This window comes from Gymnoscopelus braueri (assembly GCF_963280865.1).
Source record: "Gymnoscopelus braueri genome assembly, chromosome: 18".
Lineage (NCBI taxonomy): Eukaryota > Metazoa > Chordata > Actinopteri > Myctophiformes > Myctophidae > Gymnoscopelus > Gymnoscopelus braueri.
The window spans coordinates 32,886,172-32,907,577 of NC_137618.1; the positions used below are offsets into that span (position 1 = coordinate 32,886,172).

Sequence of the window (21,406 nt, forward strand, 5' to 3'; positions counted from 1 at the left end):
GCAAAGCCCTGCACAATCACTATTTGCTCTTCATGCACTTTCACACACAAATGCTACCTTTGAACACCAAGCCCATCTGCTGTTCTCAAACCAAAATTTCTGAAGTTGAGGTAAACAGCAAACCCTGAGGACTTGTATAATACCTTGTGTGAGTTCCAAGTAATTCAAACAATGAAACTTTGTTTCTTTCAGTCGTAAGAAAACTGTAATGCGCAGTACTTTAAATATAATCCTAATCCAATAACATTTGGCATACAGTTGATAAACCTACAATATGCCATTTTAAAAACACATCTAAGTAGCTTTCCATAAGAAATAAACCACTCACTTTGTGGGAGAAGTTTTATTTAAGAACACCAGCAATTTATACGTACCAATCATTTTCTGTTAAAAAGTAGTTCACGCAATCAAGTCTGGTGCCAAAGCCCCATTTTTCCTATAGAAATACTATCCTACAGGGAATTCAACAGCACCATTATTAAAGAATTGGTAGCATGAACTACGTACAATAAAAGGGTATTGTGGGTGTGAGCTTATGTACAGACTTACCCATGCGTTAGTAATTGATTTCATTAAGAGTTATTTTATATGGAAGCGAATAGATGCTATAATTCAAATGAAATGGCAAATTCGAAAATTCAATTGAAATAAGAGAAATTATTTTTAATCTTCAGGAAACAAAAATCCCTTGACATCTTGAAGATTAAAAAGCATTTCTCTTATTTCAATTGCATTTTCAAATTTGACATTTTATTTGACTTATGGCATCTATTCGCTTCCATAATTTTACTGTTCTCATGTTGTTCTTCATTGAGTGTGGCTGCTGTGGCATGTAGCAATGTCCTCTAATGTCCTGGGATGTCTCAACAAAATATACAAATCTGGTCAAATCTATATAAAAGATGGCAGAAATACATATTTACACTACTGTACATATTTAATAAAGAGCTCATTTAAAAATAGACATCACTATTAACTACCTTAGATTATTTAGCAATAGTGCAGGGTTCCCACTCTCAGGAAAACGTTTTTGTAAACTAGTCTTTAGTAATACAATGATACATTTTATTCCAAATTAAACATGATACTGTAGATGAGAAACATAAATGTTCTAGGACAGGTCCTTGCTGATCCCCCCCCCCCCCCCCCCCCCCAATAACAATTAAAATAAATAATATATACACGTTGTTTCCCATCCTGGGGACTTGTCTAAGTTTTCCATGAGACATGGGAGGCCTGTAGTTGTTTCCCCAAGCCACTTTTATTTCAGATACCCACCAAAGAACAAAGCAGCAAATCCTTCTGCTCAGTCTAGCTTTAAAGAACATCCCTACTTGAAAAGATCACATCTCCTCCATGCACAGCGGATGGCTAAAATATGAGCAGCCTGTAAAGTATGTTGAAAAACAAAGTCTTACCCATCCAGAAACTTCCATGTTATCAGGTCTTAACAGATTTTCAGCAAGTAAGAATGCCTCTTTCCCAATCTGCAAATCAAGCAAAGTGGTTACTCTTACCTGCTCCATCTTCTTAAGAATCTTTTGTGAAAATACTCACTCCCTTCTCCTCTCCTGTTACGTCTGACATCTAGTATTTGCGGGTTAACTGAAGTATCTCTGACTCAACAGGATCTCCAATGTGTCCAGGAACTAGTCTTTCTTCGCTAGCAGCGAAGGTTTAGCTAGCCTTGAAAAAAAAAAGTTTGATGCTCACTACCAGGTATGACACTGCAAGCTTTCTTCCATGGCCGATGTGCTTGGTGCTCCCTCCTCTGTTCTCTCTCAATATGCTGACTGGTCCACTGTGCTGGGGCTGAAGAGGTCCTGTCTGACAGTCATCTGCAATCTTCCACACTATCGACGCTGAGGGCACAACTGCTGGAGCTTGTAGCTGTCATAATCCTACTCGCTCAACACTGGCATAGGTGGTGTGTGGGCCCTTGCCCTAGGTCTACCCAAAACTCCCTTGTTTTGAGCCAGGTAAAAAACAAATCTTTAAAATGTAATCCAAAAAGGAAATTGTTCTGGAGAAGCTGATTTGCTAATCTTCATCGTAACAACGAGCAGGCAACAAAACAATTAGCACGTTTTGCTTTTTCTGTTTTTTGTTTTGTTTTTCTGAACCAATGATGCACTGAACCTCATGGCACTTTACTATACAACTTTATTCGGACTTTTTCTACTTCTCAAAATGCTTTAACAATCTAGAATTCTGTTTGCTGTGTACACGTGGATTGAAACATTCCCTTAATTCTAGTTCAGACTGCTTATATTTGTTAACACTAACACTATTAAAGAAATACATACTATGCTTCAAATACAAAATCAAAATACACTTGACACTTGCAATTCAGCAATCATATTATCTTGAAATAAAAATTGATAATTTGATGGATAATGGATCATTCTAGCTCAACTAATGTAGGGGCTATGCCATTATTGTTATAATTCTTTTAACGATGTTAATCGCAGACACAAAAAAAGACCATAAGTTTAATCAGCAAATAGGTTAAGATTTTGAAAACTTAAAGTTTCTTTTTTTTTTAAATGTACGTTTCTCTTTTACCTGATACCATAGGCACAATACACACACTTCAGAAGCACAAAAGGAAGAGATATTTAAGTAGCAAAACATCTACCACAAATAAGGAAGGGCATCATCTACACTCATAATATCTTGAGTACAGTCCTTTTTTTCATTAACATCTCCCATTTAGCTGCAGTTACATGTCTGACTTGTTCCTCTAATGCTTTCAGACGACTGCCTCAAAGTAACCTGCAGCTTTCCTGACAACTCCTCTGCTCACCTCCTCGCCTCTCCTAAGAACTGAAGCCTGTTGAATGGATACAGGATAGAACAAATAGTTATTCTACACTTTTATGTGCTCACACTGTACTGTGCCACTAAGATTAATGTGAAGGAGAACTGAACTTACCAAAAACATCACAAATTTAATATCGCCGTGAGCCATAACCGCCACCACTTCCTCCTCCTCCTCCTCCTCCTCCACCAGAGCCACCAGAGCCATAGCCGCCTGTAATGAACAATGTTTTACAGACAGAAAATGACACTCATCACTCACTTCAATCATTCACACAGTAGCAGACCTGCGATTTTCTAGCATTCATCATTACATCCAGAGTTGCAAAACCCACCTCCGTAAGGTCCACCCGAGTTTCTGCCACCGAAGTTGCTTCCCTTCATGGGGCCATAATTGGACTGCTGACTGCCGTAGTTCCCAAAATCGTTGTAATTTCCGCCCCCTCCTCCACCGCCGAAGTTCCCTGTACAAGTCACACGTATTAGATTTCCTGGCAGTGTACCATTTCACGTGTCAAACATTGTGCTTCTGCCAGGGATAGAAATCTGAGCCTAGACATCACATTCAACTGCTTTAATACAGCAAAACACATCAATTAATCCAGCAGTACCACGACCTCCATCGTTGTAGTCATTGTAGCCACCGCTTCCGCCACCACCAAATCCTCCACCCTGGCTCCCATATCCTGGACCACCACCGCCACCTCCGTAGCCCCCACGACCTCCTCCGTAACCTGGCCCTCCACTGTAGTTCCCGCCTGGACATACAACACCAACACCGTTTAAGCATTAAATTAAATATAGTTCACCCACAATAATTTTTTTGTCACATTCCTGATCCAATATATTTGAAGTAAATAGGAGGCCAAGGCAAAACTATATAAAAAATCATGTGTAAACTCCAAAACAACTCTTAGTATAATCCAGTATGGACTACTACTGTCCAGGTTATAACCAAATGTTTAAAATGTAGTACTGCTCTTCTTAAGCTTGGCCTCCTATTTACTTCAATTCATCAAATATTGGAATGGAATATTGGATCAGGAATGCCACAAAAACAAAAAATGAATTCAAGGCTTCATGGGGTGAGTAATTGAAAGACAACATTTTCCCACTATCCCATGAAACGGAAACTAAACGTTCATGGGATAAACGATGCAGGACTAGATTATAAAATGCAAAATTGTACAAGCTACCAAAATAACGCAAAGTGGCAAATTATTTAGTCCATGATGTTTTAAAATAAAGTGTTCAGATTTGTATTTGATGGCTGATCAAGCCTATGAGTATAAAAGTGGCAAACAAAACAACAACAACTACTCACCGTTGCCACCATAGCCATCGTAACCATCACCATCATAACCACCTCGCCCACCACCATACCCACCTGGAAAACAAAGGGTTGGGGTTCATCATGTGTTAAAGCTGCAGTCCATAAGTTTTATGTCCTTCCAGGGATTCACAAAATGTCTACCAGTGAGCTAAGATGGAATGCCCACTTGATCACGGGTAGACTGGGATCAAGTCGCTTTGTAGGTTGCTGATCCGGTCTGGGTCTAAAGCATGTACAGTATGTGTGTGCGAATTACCGAATACGGAAAGCTGGCTCTAGACCGGATCACACTGGTCGGAGCGAGAACCAGGCTTTCCGTCGTGTGGAAAGTGAAACTGGAAAGCATGGTGACGGAAGTTTAGGACAGTGATGTGTGTTTTCAATGAGTCATTAACATGGAGGGTGAAGTTGAAAGGACTTATTTAGGAGGGGGTGTGTCTGATTAAATGAATAACAAACATCTAAATATTGAATCAAGCCTTGGGTGCACACAAAAGGCAGATAAGTGTTTTAAAGTGAAATACCCCTTTAAGCTTAAATGGTACTCACCTCGGCCAAAGTTGCCACCTCCATAATTGCCACCTCTGCCCATGAAATTTCCACCTCCTCCACCGCTGTCTGAAGTATGGAGAAAAAGTACATTTAAAAGTGGAACTTTGAGAGGCACTGATTTAGAAAAAACAGCTAAATAGCTATACTAAAGTTCACTTAAGATTGACTGCTTACTCCTCTGGTTGGAAACGGCCATCATTTCCTGTTTCGAGAGTGCTTTCCTCACCTCGCAGTTGTGGGAGTTGATTGTGTGGTATTTCTGGGCTAGTAACAAAAAACATTAACAATTTTGATTTTCAATGTTTAATCATCAACAGCATGACTATGAACTTAAAATGGAAACTTTTGAAGATTTTCAACCTAAACCCCATTGTTGTAATGTTAGGAGATCAATAATATTGGGCGGAAAAAAGTACCCTATGTCTTTTGTGCATTTCTCCAAGGAATGTTGATGTTGCGAAATGATGACAAACGTGTCGTTTCAAGTCATCAGGCGTACATTCAATTTGCCCGATGATCAGCGAAGTTTCCCTTTAATAAAGAATCACATACCAACAATTTTGTCCACTGTGTCGTGGTCGTCAAATGTGACGAAGCAAAACCCTCTCTTTTTTCCGGTTGAGCGTTCCTCCATGATATCAATGCAGTCGATCCCTCCATACGGCTCAAAGTAGTCTCTTATGTGATACTCCTCTGTGTCTTCCTTTATACCACCCACAAAAATTTTCTTCACTGTCAGATGGGCGCCTGGCTTCGAGGAGTCCTGAGACAAAACAGGCAGCACAGATAATAAATAGCTGTTTATTTTGCCATAAAAGGTAAACAGCCGTGTTTCAACCTCAATTCCTTTGTTCCGATATAAAAAGAATAGTGTGACAAAAAATACCCTATTGTCTTGAGTCTTCTGTGTATTTCTCTACGAATGCTGACATCAAGTGTCATCGAGTGTATGCCATGTATGCCCCCTGATGACCCAAAATGCGCTTGGCATCATCATTTCGCAAGTCAAAATTTTGCAAGAAGAGAAATACACAGAAGCCATGGTATGTCTTCTTGCCACACTATATTATTGATCTCCTCACATCAGAACAATGGGAATTTGGTTTGAAATCTGTGACGTTTCCCTTTAATAATATGAATTTCATCATGTTCACCTCTCTGGATACAGCCCTCTTGGGTTCAACTACACGGCCATCCACCTTATGAGGCCTTGCAAGCATGGCCTCGTCCACTTCCGGTACAGCGGAGTATGTCACAAAGCCAAACCCTCTTGAACGCTTGTTGTTGGGGTCTCGCATCACCTGAAAACACCAGAATGTTTGGTTATAGGAGTAGGCGGGCTTGTCACAATATTACGCAATTATTGTAATTTTTCAGTATCATTTTCATTCATCTGTTGAGAAATGTTCATACATTTTCAAAAACAGTTGAACACAACACGATGCGATGCGTTGTGAGCTTGAAGATCGGCTATTTTAGAAAAAGAACCAATTCCAATAATTTGGGTTAATGATACCTGTCATTGTCAGTAATTTCTTCGTATATTTTAGGTTATTTGTCAAATGTGCATTGTGCAGGTTTCGTTTACCAGACAAAAAGGCAATGAACTTTTGATCAAAGCCAAAAACACATTTAAATCATTAATCACAATCATTTCTTTTTTTTCCCTAAATTTTTATCCCACGATTTTTGTAACCCCTATTTTTTCACCCTAGTGCCAATGCCTAAGCATGTAATCCTGGGCACTACCTTCCCTCTGCCAACCTAGGGAGGCCAGGGCCGAGCTCATGCCTCCTTCAATGCATGAGAGCCGTCTGACCTTCTTATCACCTGACAGGGGAGAGTTTCCCTGGTTGGACGTAGCGCGTGGAAGGAACACGTTATTCCAACCAGTTCCCTTCCCCTCCATCAGGCGCCCCGGCTGGCCAGGGGGAGGCAGTATAGTGACCAGTGTTTCATTTCTATCAATCATTATTTCTATCAATCATTTCTATGACAAGTGATTATCAACATAAAAATTCATGATCGTGACAGCCTTATACAGGAGTAAGACTTGATACCTAGGTTAGTCGAAAATAGGCGATCTGCAAGCTCACGTGTAGATCTCCTAGTTTTGGCACACGACAGCGTCTTTTCATCTAGAAAAAAAAACTAAAAACGTACCACACAATCTGTGAGCGACCCCCATTGTTCAAAGTGGGCCCTTAAACTCTCCTCAGTCGTTTCAAAACTCAGGCCACCGATAAACAGCTTTCTCAGCTGTTCAGGTTCTTTGCATTCACGGCCCTATAGAAAGAAAACGAGAAAACAACTTTTATGAAACTGAGTTAGGGCTACTTTAAAAAAATATATCCTTCATACTTTGCTTCAAGCACATTAAACAAATACGTGCGTTACCTATACATTTTTTCTCCAAACAGTCTTTAAAGATTGGCCATTAATTTATTTAATTTGTAGTTTAATTTATAGTAGACCACTGCACGACAGATGAGTGATGCTTAATTTTTATCCATCATATGTCGATGTTGTTTGCCGGAAATAGCCGATCTACAAGCTCACAACACATTGAGCTTTTAGATCGGTTATTTTTGGCAAGCAACACAGTAGTAGGACAGAGTACAAATCAGGAGAGAGGGCAATGCTGACCACTATTGACAAAGCTACAGTGAACACATGGTGCTTGTACCAAACAATTGGAAAATATTTTTTATACATTTTAGGAGTGCAACTAGTTGAGTAAATCGAACTAATTGAATTAATTGATTATAAAAGATAATCGATAATCAATTTTAATTAAACAATTATCAATTTGGGGGGAACTTTTGCATTTATCTTTTTTTTAATACAGCAAAAATAGCAGCTTTACAAGTTTACGTGGTGCATGCAACACATTGTGAGCTTGTAGAAGTGACATAACTTAGTTTTTGTTAGGTTAAGGCGCTGGGTTAGAGATAGGCAGCCATATAACCACGCCCACCTGGGCAGAACAATCGACAGGTGTCATCATTAATTACTACCACCCTCACACACAACCAAATGGACCTGTCGATTGTGTGCCCCATACTGTACGTGCTCACTAATGTGGTCCGTGTGAAACTCTTGGGGAAGTGGAGATATTTTACTAATTACACGTTTTCTGACAGAACCTTCAAATGATTATTATGACACTTGAGGACAATTATAACTGGACCCAAGTCGCAGCAATTCATTATGAGTCTGCTACCTGGGAGGGCATGGGTAATGGGAGTGATAATATGGCTGTGTATATGAAATGTATGTAAATATCACATCACAGCCATTCCATGGCTAGGGTGAGGCCCAGCCGGTTAGCCTAGCTAGCATTGACTGAATGGTTGACAGGTCTGACAGAAAACCCACAGCTAGACCTGCATGATGCTGCATCATGCCAACACAAGCTGAATTAAAGTACTTTCATGCATTTAATTCGATTTCAACCAAAACCACGACGATGCGGCTGTTAGTTGTTAGCCAATGTTGGCTAGCTTTACTCGTAGAGTTATAATATATCGGCTTTACTAGGCCGTGGAAATAATAATTTAGAGTGAGCTTCATGCGACTCATGCACTTAGCATTCTGCAAATGAACAGACATTGTCTTGTTTATTTCTGTGCATATTTCAGGTCACAGTTACTCGGTATTTAACGGTAATTACTACATTAATTACTAGGTTGCAAATATAAACATTCACATTGCAATATACGTGACAACATCACCTCCATTTCGCAGAATCTCCACCACAGGCGCAGATGAGCAGAATCGATCACGTGACACTACAACTCTGGATTTTTTTAATCCCCACAAATCTTTATTGACAATAATACATGCGGTACAAACCAGAGGTGGAAAGTAACCAAGTACATGTACTCAAGTACGTAAGTCCAATTTTGAGGTATTTTTTTGCTTTACTGAAGTATTTCCAATTTTCAGTACTTTTACTTCTACTCCACTACATCTCAGAGGCAAATATTGTCTTTACTCAACTACAATTATTTGAAAACTTTAGTTACTAGTTACTTTGTAGATTTAGATTATTATTTCAAAACATACATTTTGACCGTTGTGAGCTTGTAGATCTGCTATTTTCCAAAATATTTTTTATACATTTGAAAACCTGTGAAATGGGACATTCTGCATAATGGGTACTTTTACTTTTGATGCTTAAGTATATGTTGATGCCAATACTTTTGTACTTTTACTCAAGTAAATTTTTTTTACTCTGGACTTTTACTTGTAACAGAGTATTTCTACATTGCAGTATTGACACTTTTACTTAAGTAAAACATTTGAGTACTTTTTCCACCACTGAACAGTTCTTGCAGCTACTCTGCTCTCTACTAAAAGCCGATATCTATGAATATAACTCAGCCCACTACACTACTATGCCATAGCCCGGTAGGTCGCGGTGTTGGCCAATCACAGCGCGACCGTACCTCCGGCTTATGGGCTGTAGTCTTCTAGACCTAACTACGAAAGGAAACCTCTTATTTTGTGTTATGGGAAAGGGATAATTTGCGCCATCTACTGGTTGAAAATAATATCAACGTGTCTGAACTGCACTTTACATTTTCATCTCCATTGACAGGCAAATTCTAAGTAAGCAATAATATTATCATGTGATGTACCGATGCGATGTATAGGCCTACGACGACTAGCCTAATCCATTAACAATGAATGGAAGAATATACTGTACATAGGCCTACACAACCTCTACGTAAATTATATTTTATGGTAGCGTCATTTCTTAATATTCCCATGGATAACTCTTTATTTATTTATTTTTTATCTCTAATGGCTATTTTTCCATTCCAAAGGGGATGCCGAGTGGCTGGTGTAACTACCAAACTTCCTGGACATTAGAACATTTAATATAACATGTATTATAACATCACAACATTGTATTCATTGCTTTGTCATCTTTTAGGATGGTGTTATGATTTGGAGCAAGAACAAAATCAATGAGCAACAATATTTAACGTTCTTTGGACCATTGTGCCTGTATGCGTTCAAATATGAGGGTCACTATTACAGTATACTTCACTTATGATCTGCCCATACATTCCTTGTTGAAGCTGACCAGCGTCTTAAAAATTTATGACTGGTTTATGGTTTATAGACAATGTCTGCCATTACCTTTATAGTAGTATGTGAGAAAAATATAACCCTAATAAAAAATTTAAATGTTTTTCTGACACCATTAACGATGGATATTTATTATCAATCTATAGTTCAGATTCAAGGGACTGTTGGTAACTGTTTTGTGATAACGTTGGTCTGTCACCGTTTTATTTATTCAGGATGAATGAAACACTTTGTTTTCTTACTGGATTGGTAAATAAATATAGTAGATGAGTAAATATTACACTGATTTAAGCAGTCATATTTCCAGCACATTTATTTCAAAATGTAACTTTAATTAATGAGAATGAGGACTTGTAACATTATCTCTGCTTCAGAACATACTCTTACCTGGGGAATACTATAGCAAACTGTCTCCCTAGAAGAACCAGTTTTTTTTGTTTTTTAAGTGGATAGTTTGGCATGCAACAGTGACATTTTATGTAAATAGGCTATTAGGCTACTCTTGGAGATAGTATAACGTTTTAATGGCAGTTTAACAACATCTGTGACACTGAATGGACAAATGAAAACCTCAGTTGCTATAATTGGCCCAATTGTGTCTGGCAGCACTGGCATGCATGAGGATTCATGCAGTATTTGCCAATAGAAGGGGATGTGTCTTGCATTTTTCATTTGTCCCTACAAAAGCCTGCATACTGCTGTTTGAAGGGAGCAGATGGTATGGACCTTGTCCAAATGTCATGTTCATCCTCAAAGTTTGCCTCGGGAATAAACACGAGAAAGGACAAAACAAGCACTGCAACACATAATGTGGTCATGTAACAATAATTCAAGCCTTCTAGAATCTGTCTTTCATTCAAACTTGCATATTTCTGAGTTTGATTGGTCCGCAATTGCCACAACAAGCTTGGTTGTTTAAATTACATCTTGTGTTTTCACTGTTTTGTGATCTTTCACACCAATCATTAGCACTGACGTAAGTCAGCTGTCTGATGTTTTCTTAACATATCATAGTGTTGCCCATTAAGATGCTTTGCAAGCTGCCATCAAAAGCAGTTTCTGCTCATTAAAACAACCGTATTTGTTAGGTGAAACATGTGTTGGTGTTGGCTAAAATACAGTGAATGTCATTATGATGACGTGCAGTGTTATTTATGGGCTCAGGTCCCAATATTATGGTCACCTGCCTGGGCAAGATTCAGGTCCTGAAATGTTTGACTGTAGGCCTACTTGTTGACCTTGAATGACCGTTTGGCCAAATTAGTGTACAGACAACTTTCATAGTTAAATGAACACTCTAGATTTGTAGAGGCACGTAGGTGAGTGCTACACTGTAGAATCTTCAGTGTAATATACCGTAACTCTGAGAGAAACAACTTTCGGGTCCATTCGTACACTCTCAGAGTAAAAAGGAACACACAGGATTTTATTGTGTACAGTATCAGCTTTGCGCAGATGTAGCTTGATGGATGCTCTGTGTACATCTCCTTGCCCCAACCTTTGGACAACATGTTTGTTTGGTTGTTGATCACACCTTGAAGTCTTTGAACGTAACTGCCCCCTGACACAACAATATATCACATCCCCCGCATGCTACGCTCTAGGGACATTTCTGTGTGCTTGCACGGGCTACTTTTGTAAGATAGTTTGGGGAAATCTGCGTTCAATCTAAAATATAGTTTTTCCACATCACAGTCGAGTTTCAGCTTGTTCCATCACATCAGTGTAGGATAAATTATCACAGTTTTGGAAGGAAGGAAGCCTAAAAAGCTTGCTTCAGTGGTGAGACAGTGCTGCAATTTAAATGTAAACTCAGTTGCATCATTGTCACAAAAAGAAGTTTATGTTAAAGAGTCAAAACGTACATTTAAGTTATGAACTAATGTTCCTCATTAATCAGTCTAATTAATTAGTCTTCCCTCTGCCCTGATGTACTTTGCAACGAACGATCCAATATCACAATTCACTGTAATTTTGGCAATGGCAAATGAATGATGTAACCATCCCCTGAGACAGACGAGGATGACATCCTTGTATGGACTAAAAGGCAGCACTTAGAGGTATAATTAAATAATTAATACAAGTTTTATACCCATTCTAAACCTCCAAATTATGGTTTACCATATATCTGAGAGCAAACCATTGAGGAACACCCTGTCAGCAAAACCTTCATGTACCGTAAATCCTTGGGAGGGAGAAGCCGCTGGTTCTAAATTGTCTCTGAAGTGAAAGATGGTACAGGCCAACATATAATCAGTCTTCCCTTTAAAAAAAAAAAAAACAGGCGATAATTGAAAAGAATGCACTATTGAAAATGGGGGGGGGGGGAATTATATCTTTATGTAAAGGTGAACACATTTCAAACATTTTAGGTTCATGGATGACATTAGTTTCCTGGAGATTTAGCCAGTGCTTCAGGGTTGATGTTTCACACTGATGGAACAGTAGGTGGCGCCATATAACCCAATCAATGTGTCTACTGCAGGGATTTTGCATGAAACTGACCTTTTAGTTTAGCTACTGTGCAAATCTGGCTACAAACTAAGTATGCAGTGACTAACTTATCTATGGGTGCTGTATAACTATTTGGCATAATTCTTGGCAATGAGAAGATGTGAACCTGCAAGGGCCTAAACCGTTGAAACCTTTGGAAACTTGCAATCTGCATGAATCACATCAACATTAAGAGATATCTTAATGCATGATGAACATGATGCAAATGTATAGGAAACTTAATACCACCCAAAAAAAAAAAGATGTGCAGTTTGTTGATGACACAGATGCCTAGCCATTCTTCACTTAATATTCAAAAGGGCTGGTATCTCCTCTAGATGGCACTATTGTCCATGAAAATCTGGGCCTTTTATTTTCAAATCCATATCACCTTGTAAATGTCAAATAATTTTCCTACATGCTAAATCATCATTTTCTCCTTGTATCACACATTGTCCACCAAGACCACACAAGAAGCATCTCAAATCCCTAATTATGTATTTATTTCCAAAAATGTTGGGAGGTACTTCTGCATTCTTGAACTTGTTAGTCTTATAATTCATGTCAAAAATATGTTTTCTTTCCTTTAGTGGTACTTACTATTGCTGTATTGCAATATTGTATAAAGTATATTGGATCTGCTTTCATTCTTTACATTTTTGGAAAACAGCCCATGACCATGTGTTTAGCCAAGGTTATCATGCGTCCCTGAATTATTTCGATGAACTTTATCTCTCTCAGAAGCTTCACACATGTTGCCTGTGTAGTGTGTCCTGAGAAAACGTAGAGGTGGTTCCATGAGGGACGCCTGCTTGACATAACCTGGGCTTGGACAGACGGACGTACGCAAGTGGAAACGGTGAGGAAATGGAGACTCAGAGCTGGGAAACCAGGGAGTCAATTTAGACACAGTCTACCACCTTTCCACATGCAAGTACAAAGCCAATCTTGCACATCAGTGTTGACCAGGATCTCTCTCAAAGGAATTTGGGGAAAGAACAATTCCCACCATCTGTTTCCTGCTCAATTGCATAGAGGAAACTGGGTGTAAATCACACAAAATATAAATAGATTCCACATTCAATTTACAGGAGCTAAAGTTGGTGAGTGTGGCCTTGTTATTTTGACTTCTCTTTTCTCTCTCTTTCTCTTCCTCTCTCCCCCTCCACCCTTAAACCTCTCTCTCTCTGTGTGTGTGTGTGTGTGTGTGTGTGTGTGTGTGTGTGTGTGTGTGTGTGTGTGTGTGTGTGTGTGTGTGTGTGTGTGTGTGTGTGTGTGTGTGTGTGTGTGTGTGTGTGTGTGTGTGCGCGCGTGCGCGTGCGTGCGTGTGTCTCTCTCTCTCTCTCTCTCTCTCTGAAGTTTTTGTAGTATGACAACAAGTATGACATGTGGATGAAAGCCTTTCTAAAACATACCATTGAACTGGTTGCATCACAAGACACACATGTGCTTTTCAGTGTATAATCATAACTGCATCACAAGGCATGAATGATGTGCTTTCCTCCCAGTCAAAGGCAATGCAATGTGTCTCACTCTCAAATATGTTGGAAATGTATTGAAAGCATAGCAGCTCAAAATACTATTGGCAATAGATAAATAGATAGACCTATTCTACTTCCGAAACACAAACTTGCACAGCAGCTAATTTGTCAAGTCCGAAAGACCAATTGTCATCAAGATCAGTGTCTCCTCTATAATTAAGTACAAGAGAACTATGAAGCAATTAAAAATCAATCTCAAATCAATCTTAGAACCATGCTGAATCAATTATAGTTCGTAATATTATAATTACAGAGTCTAATAGGAACGCATAATTCATGCATGGCCTCCCAACAGGCCTACACTACAGCCAGTGTATTACATATGGGAAATATGGATGCATAAATATTTGCTCTCTCAGTAAAGGAAATGAATTATTGATAAAAAATGCGTTTGAACATTCAGTCAAGAAACTCATATCTCTATGCACGCTTTGTTCACAAGCCTCATAAACATCTCAGCATGTTCTTCCCTCCAAGGCTAAACACCAAAGAGATGGACTCAATTACTCTAGCAGAGCTATGGCGTTTCACATGAACACACTGCGTTTACTGCCTCGCAAGAAATATTCCACAAGAACTGTCTCTGTCACTCACTCTCCTGCATGTGAAGAATTGCTGATATGATTGTATGCTGTAAAATACAAGCTGTTTTACATGGTATATTTATTCTAATATTGAAAAAAAAAATCCAAGTTCGTGATTTAGGTTCATTTTACGTCCTGTTTACATTACTGTTGCCTGTTAATCAAATGATACATTTCTTTACTTTTGTCTTTCTGTTGTTTATATGAAATAGCCATGAAAATAACTTCAGACATGTTTGGAAAATCTTGGTCTGTCTCTCCAATAATTCACCCTGGCCTTGGTCATATATCTTTTGCTCTGCTATGTAGCTGAGTGAAGCGGTTCACCTACGCCACAAACTCTGGATTGTCAATTTAACTCTGAGAGAGTTCATTTAACTCCTAACAGTGTAAAAATAGATCCAAGGGTCCATGTTAGAGTTAAATTAACACTCCTGAGTTTGCCGTGTAGTGTGCCCATAAAGCAAAGGTCTCATCTGTGGGGAGACAGAAGCGTAGAGCACTAAATGGCAAGGAGTTCTGTGAACAGGGAATCAATGCACTCTATGTGATTTTTTTGTATTGACTGATCCTACAGGCTGATACATGCTGGTCTCCATGCTGTGTATTGATATGGTCAAGCAGTCCGCAGCAAAGCCGTTTTAATGAGCTCTTGGTCGACAATGGGCTTTGGAATGCTGTTTTTCCTCCTTTGTCTAAATATGAACGGATAACAGCAACCTCCTCAAAAAGCTCTTTGGGAGTAATAAGCCGCCTTATGTCATTTGCTTTAGTTTTCGTGATAATTTTCCTGTGTTATGCTATTATTCGTGGCAAGTGTACTGTATGATATATACGAAGAAAAATGCTATTTGTGAAAATGAACTAAAGAGGGAGGTACATTATTTAGCTTTCAAACCAGCAAATGTGACCCTTGCTTCTAGTGAAATATAGGAGGAGGAGGGGTGACTACTACACAGTCCAATGGATTGGTCTATTGATGTCCAGAGAGGAGAACCAGATAGTGCAGTGTAATAAAAACCTTTATTTACAGCTCCTCAGTGTACACAAACAGAGGAGTGCTGTGTTTCCCTGTGGCACTAATTGACTGCCTGCAGCAGGAGAAACATTGACTCTCACCCCCTCACTTGGCCCACTGCACTCAAATGTAATAATAACCATTGTGCTGCATCTTCTCCATGTACTTCCAAAGCCATCTTGCGCTGTAGCTATAAAGAGCGTTCATTTACCAGGTACGGGGATTTGGGGACAGTTGTACTGTGGTAATGCGTATGTCACTGGTCCATTTATATGATCTGAGCCTGTGGTTATAGCCAAGCAGCTTTGTGGCAATTGTGTGAGGTCCATTCAGTGCGTTCGCTTTCATCCTGGGCGAGAAGAGAGGGAGGGGCGGAGGGGGACGGTGGAGGTGCTTGGTGAGTGGGGTGGGGGGGGGCAGGTGTGGGAGACGAGGGAGGACCATCGCTCCTTTCCCCTAATTTTTGTGTACAGACAACAAACGACCACAAAAGTGCTGCTTTCACAGTTTTTTCCGGCGGCCCGACGTTGAGCTCCCAGCAGAACCAGACAAAGGAACGGCGGGATGATGAAGTCCCGAGCAGCGGAGGGCAGGTGTTCCCTCCGTCTCCAGGGAGCGGGGGACTACACCTGCCCACTACCGGCCCACCGTGATGGATCGATGAAACAGTAACTGACTCAGCGTTTCAACAGCTCTACCTGGGATTACGGCACGGAGGACCTGATTGAAACCCGCTGTCATCCCACAAACAATAACACACATCCATCTTGGAGGGCCGGCCTCTTCACGCCCTCCCCTGTGCTTTACTATCACTGAGAATGATTGCACTGTTGATGATGAGGGGAGCAATCTATTGGACGAGAGGCCACAGCCAAATTTCTGCAGACATGATGTCTAATGGCACCACTTTGATACAGTAAACACTATCTGCATCACTATGAGGCAGCTGAATAATGACCTTCACACCTTGTGATCCAATATTTGTTCACACACAGCACACATGCACACACCTACACACCTACGCATGCACGCACGCGCACACACACACACACACACACACACACACACACACACACACACACAGCTCTGCAAGGGCATACTTGAGTAACACACTATTACACTCCCATACACAGATGTACTGTACGCTAACACAGAGACACACAAAAACCATGTGTAAACACACGTGTGTGCACACACAAGTGATGAAATAACCACATTTCGGTAATATGTTGAATTAGGTGATACTCCACTTAGAGAAGAAAAACGATAAGAGGTGCATTGTCCCAGGAGTCAGTGACTAATGTAGTATAATAGCCAATGGTGGCATGGGTCATTTTGCAATTCGCCCCAACCACATCCTCAACGCTCCTTTATCCAGTTAGAGCAATGATGACTATCAGCGTGTTTTAATCTACCTGTAGACTTTATTGTTATCTATTTTCCCCTCACAAGACCCACAGTAGACAGTGGACCAAAACTTTTATTATTAAGGTAAATGGATGGATGCATTCGTCTTTCAATCATCCATGAAGAGCAGTGAATGTGTCTTAAGTAATTCACTAAAACAAATTCCTTAATGAATGAATTTAGTATGTGGATTACCTGATGAGCAAAATAGCCATTCTTGTTCTTTTGGTCACATTTGTGTTACTGAGGAGGACAGTGCTATTCTCAATTTAAAGTTAAAACTGCTAATATAAATTGCTACAGAGACTGGAAATAGAATTTATACTGCATTTGTTCAGTCTTCTTCTAAAAGCTCATTTCAGCTTTTTCCCACAATATGTATTTTTAACTGTTTTCAAAATTGCTGTTACTTGATCTTATTGTTATACTGATTGAATTCATAAAATGTTCACTTCTATCCCTTATTCACAGCGATAATGCTGTGTAGGAATGCTTGTAGTAAAAGGTTGTGTCTGAAATGCAGAGCAACTGAAGCGCATGCAATGCTCAGACACAACTTAGGAGGGAGCTTTAAGCATGAAGGTGAAGAAGACCGTCCGAAAGCTCATATCGTCACTGTTGGGCAGAAATCTCCATATTTAATCTATTTAGGTTTATAGATGGATGTCCAACGTTATACTACCTTTGTCTCACAAAAAGCAACAATAAATGCATAAAATAATTGCTAAATAAATAATGACATTTATTTTGGTAATGTTTTTCTGTGAATACATGCCCACAATAGGGATGCCAAGTTGAAATGGTCAAGTCTGTCTGTGGGGTTTATAAAATGTTTACCAGTTAAAAGTATTAACAAGAGCTTGTGACTAAATAATAACTACATTTGATCCATTGGAAAGCAGGCTTGTTTTTCCATTTCCTGGAAAGCATCAGCTGTGAACATACACGCTTTCACTCACCCTTTACAAAAGGTTTAGTTAAAATATTCATTGTAAGACAGAAGACAGTGAGGAGAACTCCTATTGGTTTGAGCAGCACATTACTGTATATTGGGCACAAATGTATCCCTGTATTGTAATGTTTTTTTTTTTTATTTGCTATATATAAAGCAAATCAAGGTTCAAGGTAAGAGTGGATACTTACTGATCCACTGTCAAAGTTAAATTTACACTGAGGATTTCATTGTGCATGGTATATGTGATGTTATATCATTAAGTGGTAACATCAAGTGTGGGATAATGAGACATTGTGTGCAATGTAGTTGTATTTGAAAGGAAACTGGCACTGCTGATGATTCTCACGTATGTAGTTTAATTAATAAGACCTATATTTCATTCCACCACAACACTGTTATTTCTGAAAAAAAGAAGAGAGGGGGAAAGAAGGCTGTATTCTGAAATAAGCAATCAAGCATACTGGAGAAGTTTACAAAAAAACTGTTCAAATTGATTCAGATCATGCCACTTGACTAAATTTAGAGAGAAAGTCTTGCTTCCTGCAATTGTTGGAGAGGGAGAGAGAGAGAGAGAGAGAGAGAGAGAGAGAGAGAGAGAGAGAGAGAGAGAGAGAGATGCCTTTTTTGTAGCTATTTGGTTGTGCTGTCAGAGAGTATCTGGCTGCACTTTGCTGTAGCCAACAATGTTCCCTTATCTTGTCCTGGTCTGCTTATCTGTCCTGTATACAGCATGGGGTCCATAATGAGCATTGTGCCTACACCTCACCCCATGTGGATGGACTAGCCACCTACACCTCACCCCATGTGGATGGACCAGCCACTGTCCCCGTCATCCGTCCTCACAAAAAGAGGCTAGAGGGTTTAACCCAAGCCCCCAGAACCGAGAGGGAGCAGTGAAGCACATTGAACATGTTGGCCGTTCATAGGTACTGCAGCTTATTACGGCTGGGGCCAGACACATGAACAAGCTAGCGGTTTCGTTAGCTTGCACACAGGGTTGCACACAGGGTTGCGCACAGAGGTGACGCAAATCCCGTTACCCAAAATAGGCCCCAAATAGGCCCCGCCCGTCACATTTCCCAACCCGGAAGAAGGGGTGAAAAGGGCGTATGCGCTGGGTGAGCAACTCCATATAAGTGGATGGGCGGGGATTTCCGGTGCCCTCTCTATCATTTTTAACTCTATGGTTTAACCACTTAAAGGGATAGTTAATCCAGAATCAATTAGTTACCCAATTGAGACTTGAATTCATGGATATTTTTTTGTTTTTGTCGCATTCCTAAGCCAATAATTTGATGACCAGTGGACCGGTAGGTAGCGGTTCCGGTAGGAGACACAAAGGAGACTCTTTGTGTCTCCTACCGGAACCGCTGCCGGTCATCAAATTATTGGCTTAGGAATGCGAAAAAAAACTAAAAATATCCATGAATTCAAGTCTCCATGGGTGACTAATCGATATAAGAAAAGTCATTTTTGGGGTGAACTATCCCTTTAAGCTCTATTTTATACAGCGCTGCACTAAAATAGCCAAGACAAGCCATCTACAAGCTTGTATATCTGAGCTTGTAGATCTGCTGTTTTTGTAAATCTTTGCTAAATGTTTTTTTGTTTTTAAATATATTTGCAAATGTTTGAAATTTTTTGAGCATTTCCGTCTATAATGACTTGCCCAAGATAGGGACGCCAGTATGAAAGTGCAGTTAAGAGCAGTGGCTGTGAGTGCCGCTCTCGCACACACACACAAACACTTGGGTAACTCCCTCCATGTGTTCCCCCCAGAGGGGTGGCGCAATGTGGGGACCCTGATCTAGGTGGCAATGACAGATTTAGAGGATGTTGTGGACAGGGCTGGACAGAGGCCGGCCTATGGCGGATATGTGTGACATGTAACATGCAGCGGTGGCGTAGAGTGATGACATCCTCTGTTTAATGAGCGGAGTTAACATCGCCCGTGTTACAGCGAGCTGCCCACCACAGAGGGCTGTAAATCTGCCCGCTATCGCGGACGCCCCACCAATACAGGAAGTATTATCTAATGACTACAATGAGGAGGACTAATTTTCTGTTGCGCTGGTACCCACCCACGTACCTTCGCCCGAGCTTCTACATACTGTAGTATAGGAACAATAACCCGAATAGGGTTCGGGTTCGGGCTTTCATCCGTTATCACAAAGAGGTTTAAAAGTTACTTCAGCACGGGCCAAGTACACCCGTACCCAGGTCTATTTTTTACACTCTCAAGAGTTAAATCAACACTCTGGATTTTTGCAGTGCATTGACTTTTCTACCCTCGGAGTTAAAGGGAGCAATTGTCTTTACGTTTAGGATAGCAACATCTAGAAGGGTGCTAGACAAATCCCAGATGTCTGGTCGCTCTGCCCCAGCTGCCTCCATTCTGCCACATTCCTGGGGCACACTGGAGCTCTGTTGGGACCTCTGTGTCAGTGCCCCCTCTCTGGTCTGCCCTTCAGCCCTGATTTGTTGAGTGCCGGTGTCAAAGGGGAAGCACTTTGTAGATGGTGTGCTCTGCCTACACAGCGAAATCCTTAGTGTTCATTTGACCAGGAAGAGTGTACAAACGGAGCCAAATGGACCCCGCGAGGGTCCAAACACTGAGGATTTTGCTGTGTATACCTGTTTCCCCCCACACAGCATAGGCTGTAAATGTCACTCGGAGGCACCCTCTGGACAGTGTCACACTGACCATTACAAGGCCGAGGGATAGCACACACACACACACACACACACACACACACACACAGTGCACTCTCACACACAAACATGCACATGTGCACTCACACAGACACCAGCACAAAGGTAAAACGTGAGACAAACGTGAGATAAACTCCAGAGAGTGTGCAAATGGAACCAAATGGAACCTTACGGGTCCATTTGGTTCAATTTGCACACTCTCTGGAGTTAAATGAATACTAAGGATTTTACCGTGTAGTGTGTGTACTACACAAAACCCATCCTTATACATCCTTTTACCATAGTAGTTGTTTTTGTGCCCGGGTCGTAAAAGACAGCTGGTCGTTGTAGTGAGAGGCCAAGAGATGTCTGTTTGCTTTGTAGACGTGGTGTCTGGCATTTGTCTACAGCTGTAATGCGATTGTGTTCTAGAGCTCCCCTCCACTGAGTAGGGGGTAATTGCTGACTAGTCTTTTAACCTTATTAAATCATCCAGAGGCAGTGTTGGTGTGGAGATGGAGTTTGATGATACCGCACCTCTCATCCCTTTTAGGAAAAGGAAAGTTGCTGACTACACCCCATCCAGGGGATTGTGCGCTGAATTCAAGCAAAACTGTGCGAGGTAATTAGAGGGAACGCGAAGCACTGTGAGCAATTACCATGGGATGAACTTTGAGCAGTTGTGGTAGAATTTCCACCACTCTTCCCAGCTTTACTCCATGATGGGTGAAGTTCAAGATAACTTGGCAGCACAATTACTGTTACTGTTACTGTTTATGACGTGTTAATATACAGTGTATTGTATTTGATTGTCATTAACCACTTTAAACCTGGTGTCCCTATTTTGTCCCTATTGTCATTGTAGGCACAAATTGTCCCCAAAAAATCTAAAATGTTCAAACATTTTCAAAA

At 40.4% G+C, this 21,406-nt stretch overlaps 1 protein-coding gene across 3 annotated transcripts; it reads right to left on the reverse strand.

Annotated features, from left to right (window-relative positions):
- Positions 1-346: 346 nt before the first annotated feature.
- On the reverse strand, positions 347-8,474 carry hnrnpa3 (heterogeneous nuclear ribonucleoprotein A3). Of its 3 annotated transcripts, none has more exons than XM_080412370.1 (11): positions 8,440-8,474; positions 6,869-6,991; positions 5,860-6,006; positions 5,258-5,468; positions 4,880-4,969; positions 4,703-4,771; positions 4,145-4,207; positions 3,432-3,578; positions 3,156-3,284; positions 2,936-3,034; positions 347-1,487 (listed from the first exon to the last, which is right to left on the reverse strand). In XM_080412370.1, the coding sequence occupies exons 1-10, from the start codon at positions 8,443-8,445 to the stop codon at positions 2,952-2,954; spliced, it is 1,068 nt and encodes a 355-aa protein (XP_080268496.1). In that variant the 5' UTR covers positions 8,446-8,474; the 3' UTR covers positions 347-1,487; positions 2,936-2,951. The 3 variants fall into 3 exon arrangements, with proteins under 3 accessions (XP_080268496.1, XP_080268497.1, XP_080268495.1); XM_080412371.1 differs by lacking the exon at positions 347-1,487 and adding an exon at positions 2,146-2,833 and having other exon boundaries at positions 3,438-3,578; XM_080412369.1 differs by lacking the exon at positions 347-1,487 and adding an exon at positions 2,146-2,833.
- Positions 8,475-21,406: the final 12,932 nt, after the last annotated feature.

Coding starts and splice junctions, on each gene's coding strand:
- hnrnpa3 (XM_080412370.1), bottom strand. Junction 4,772..4,879: donor GGCCGTTTCCAACCAGAGGA/GTAAGCAGTCAA, acceptor TCCATACTTCAG/ACAGCGGTGGAGGAGGTGGA. Junction 3,035..3,155: donor CTCGGGTGGACCTTACGGAG/GTGGGTTTTGCA, acceptor TGTTCATTACAG/GCGGCTATGGCTCTGGTGGC.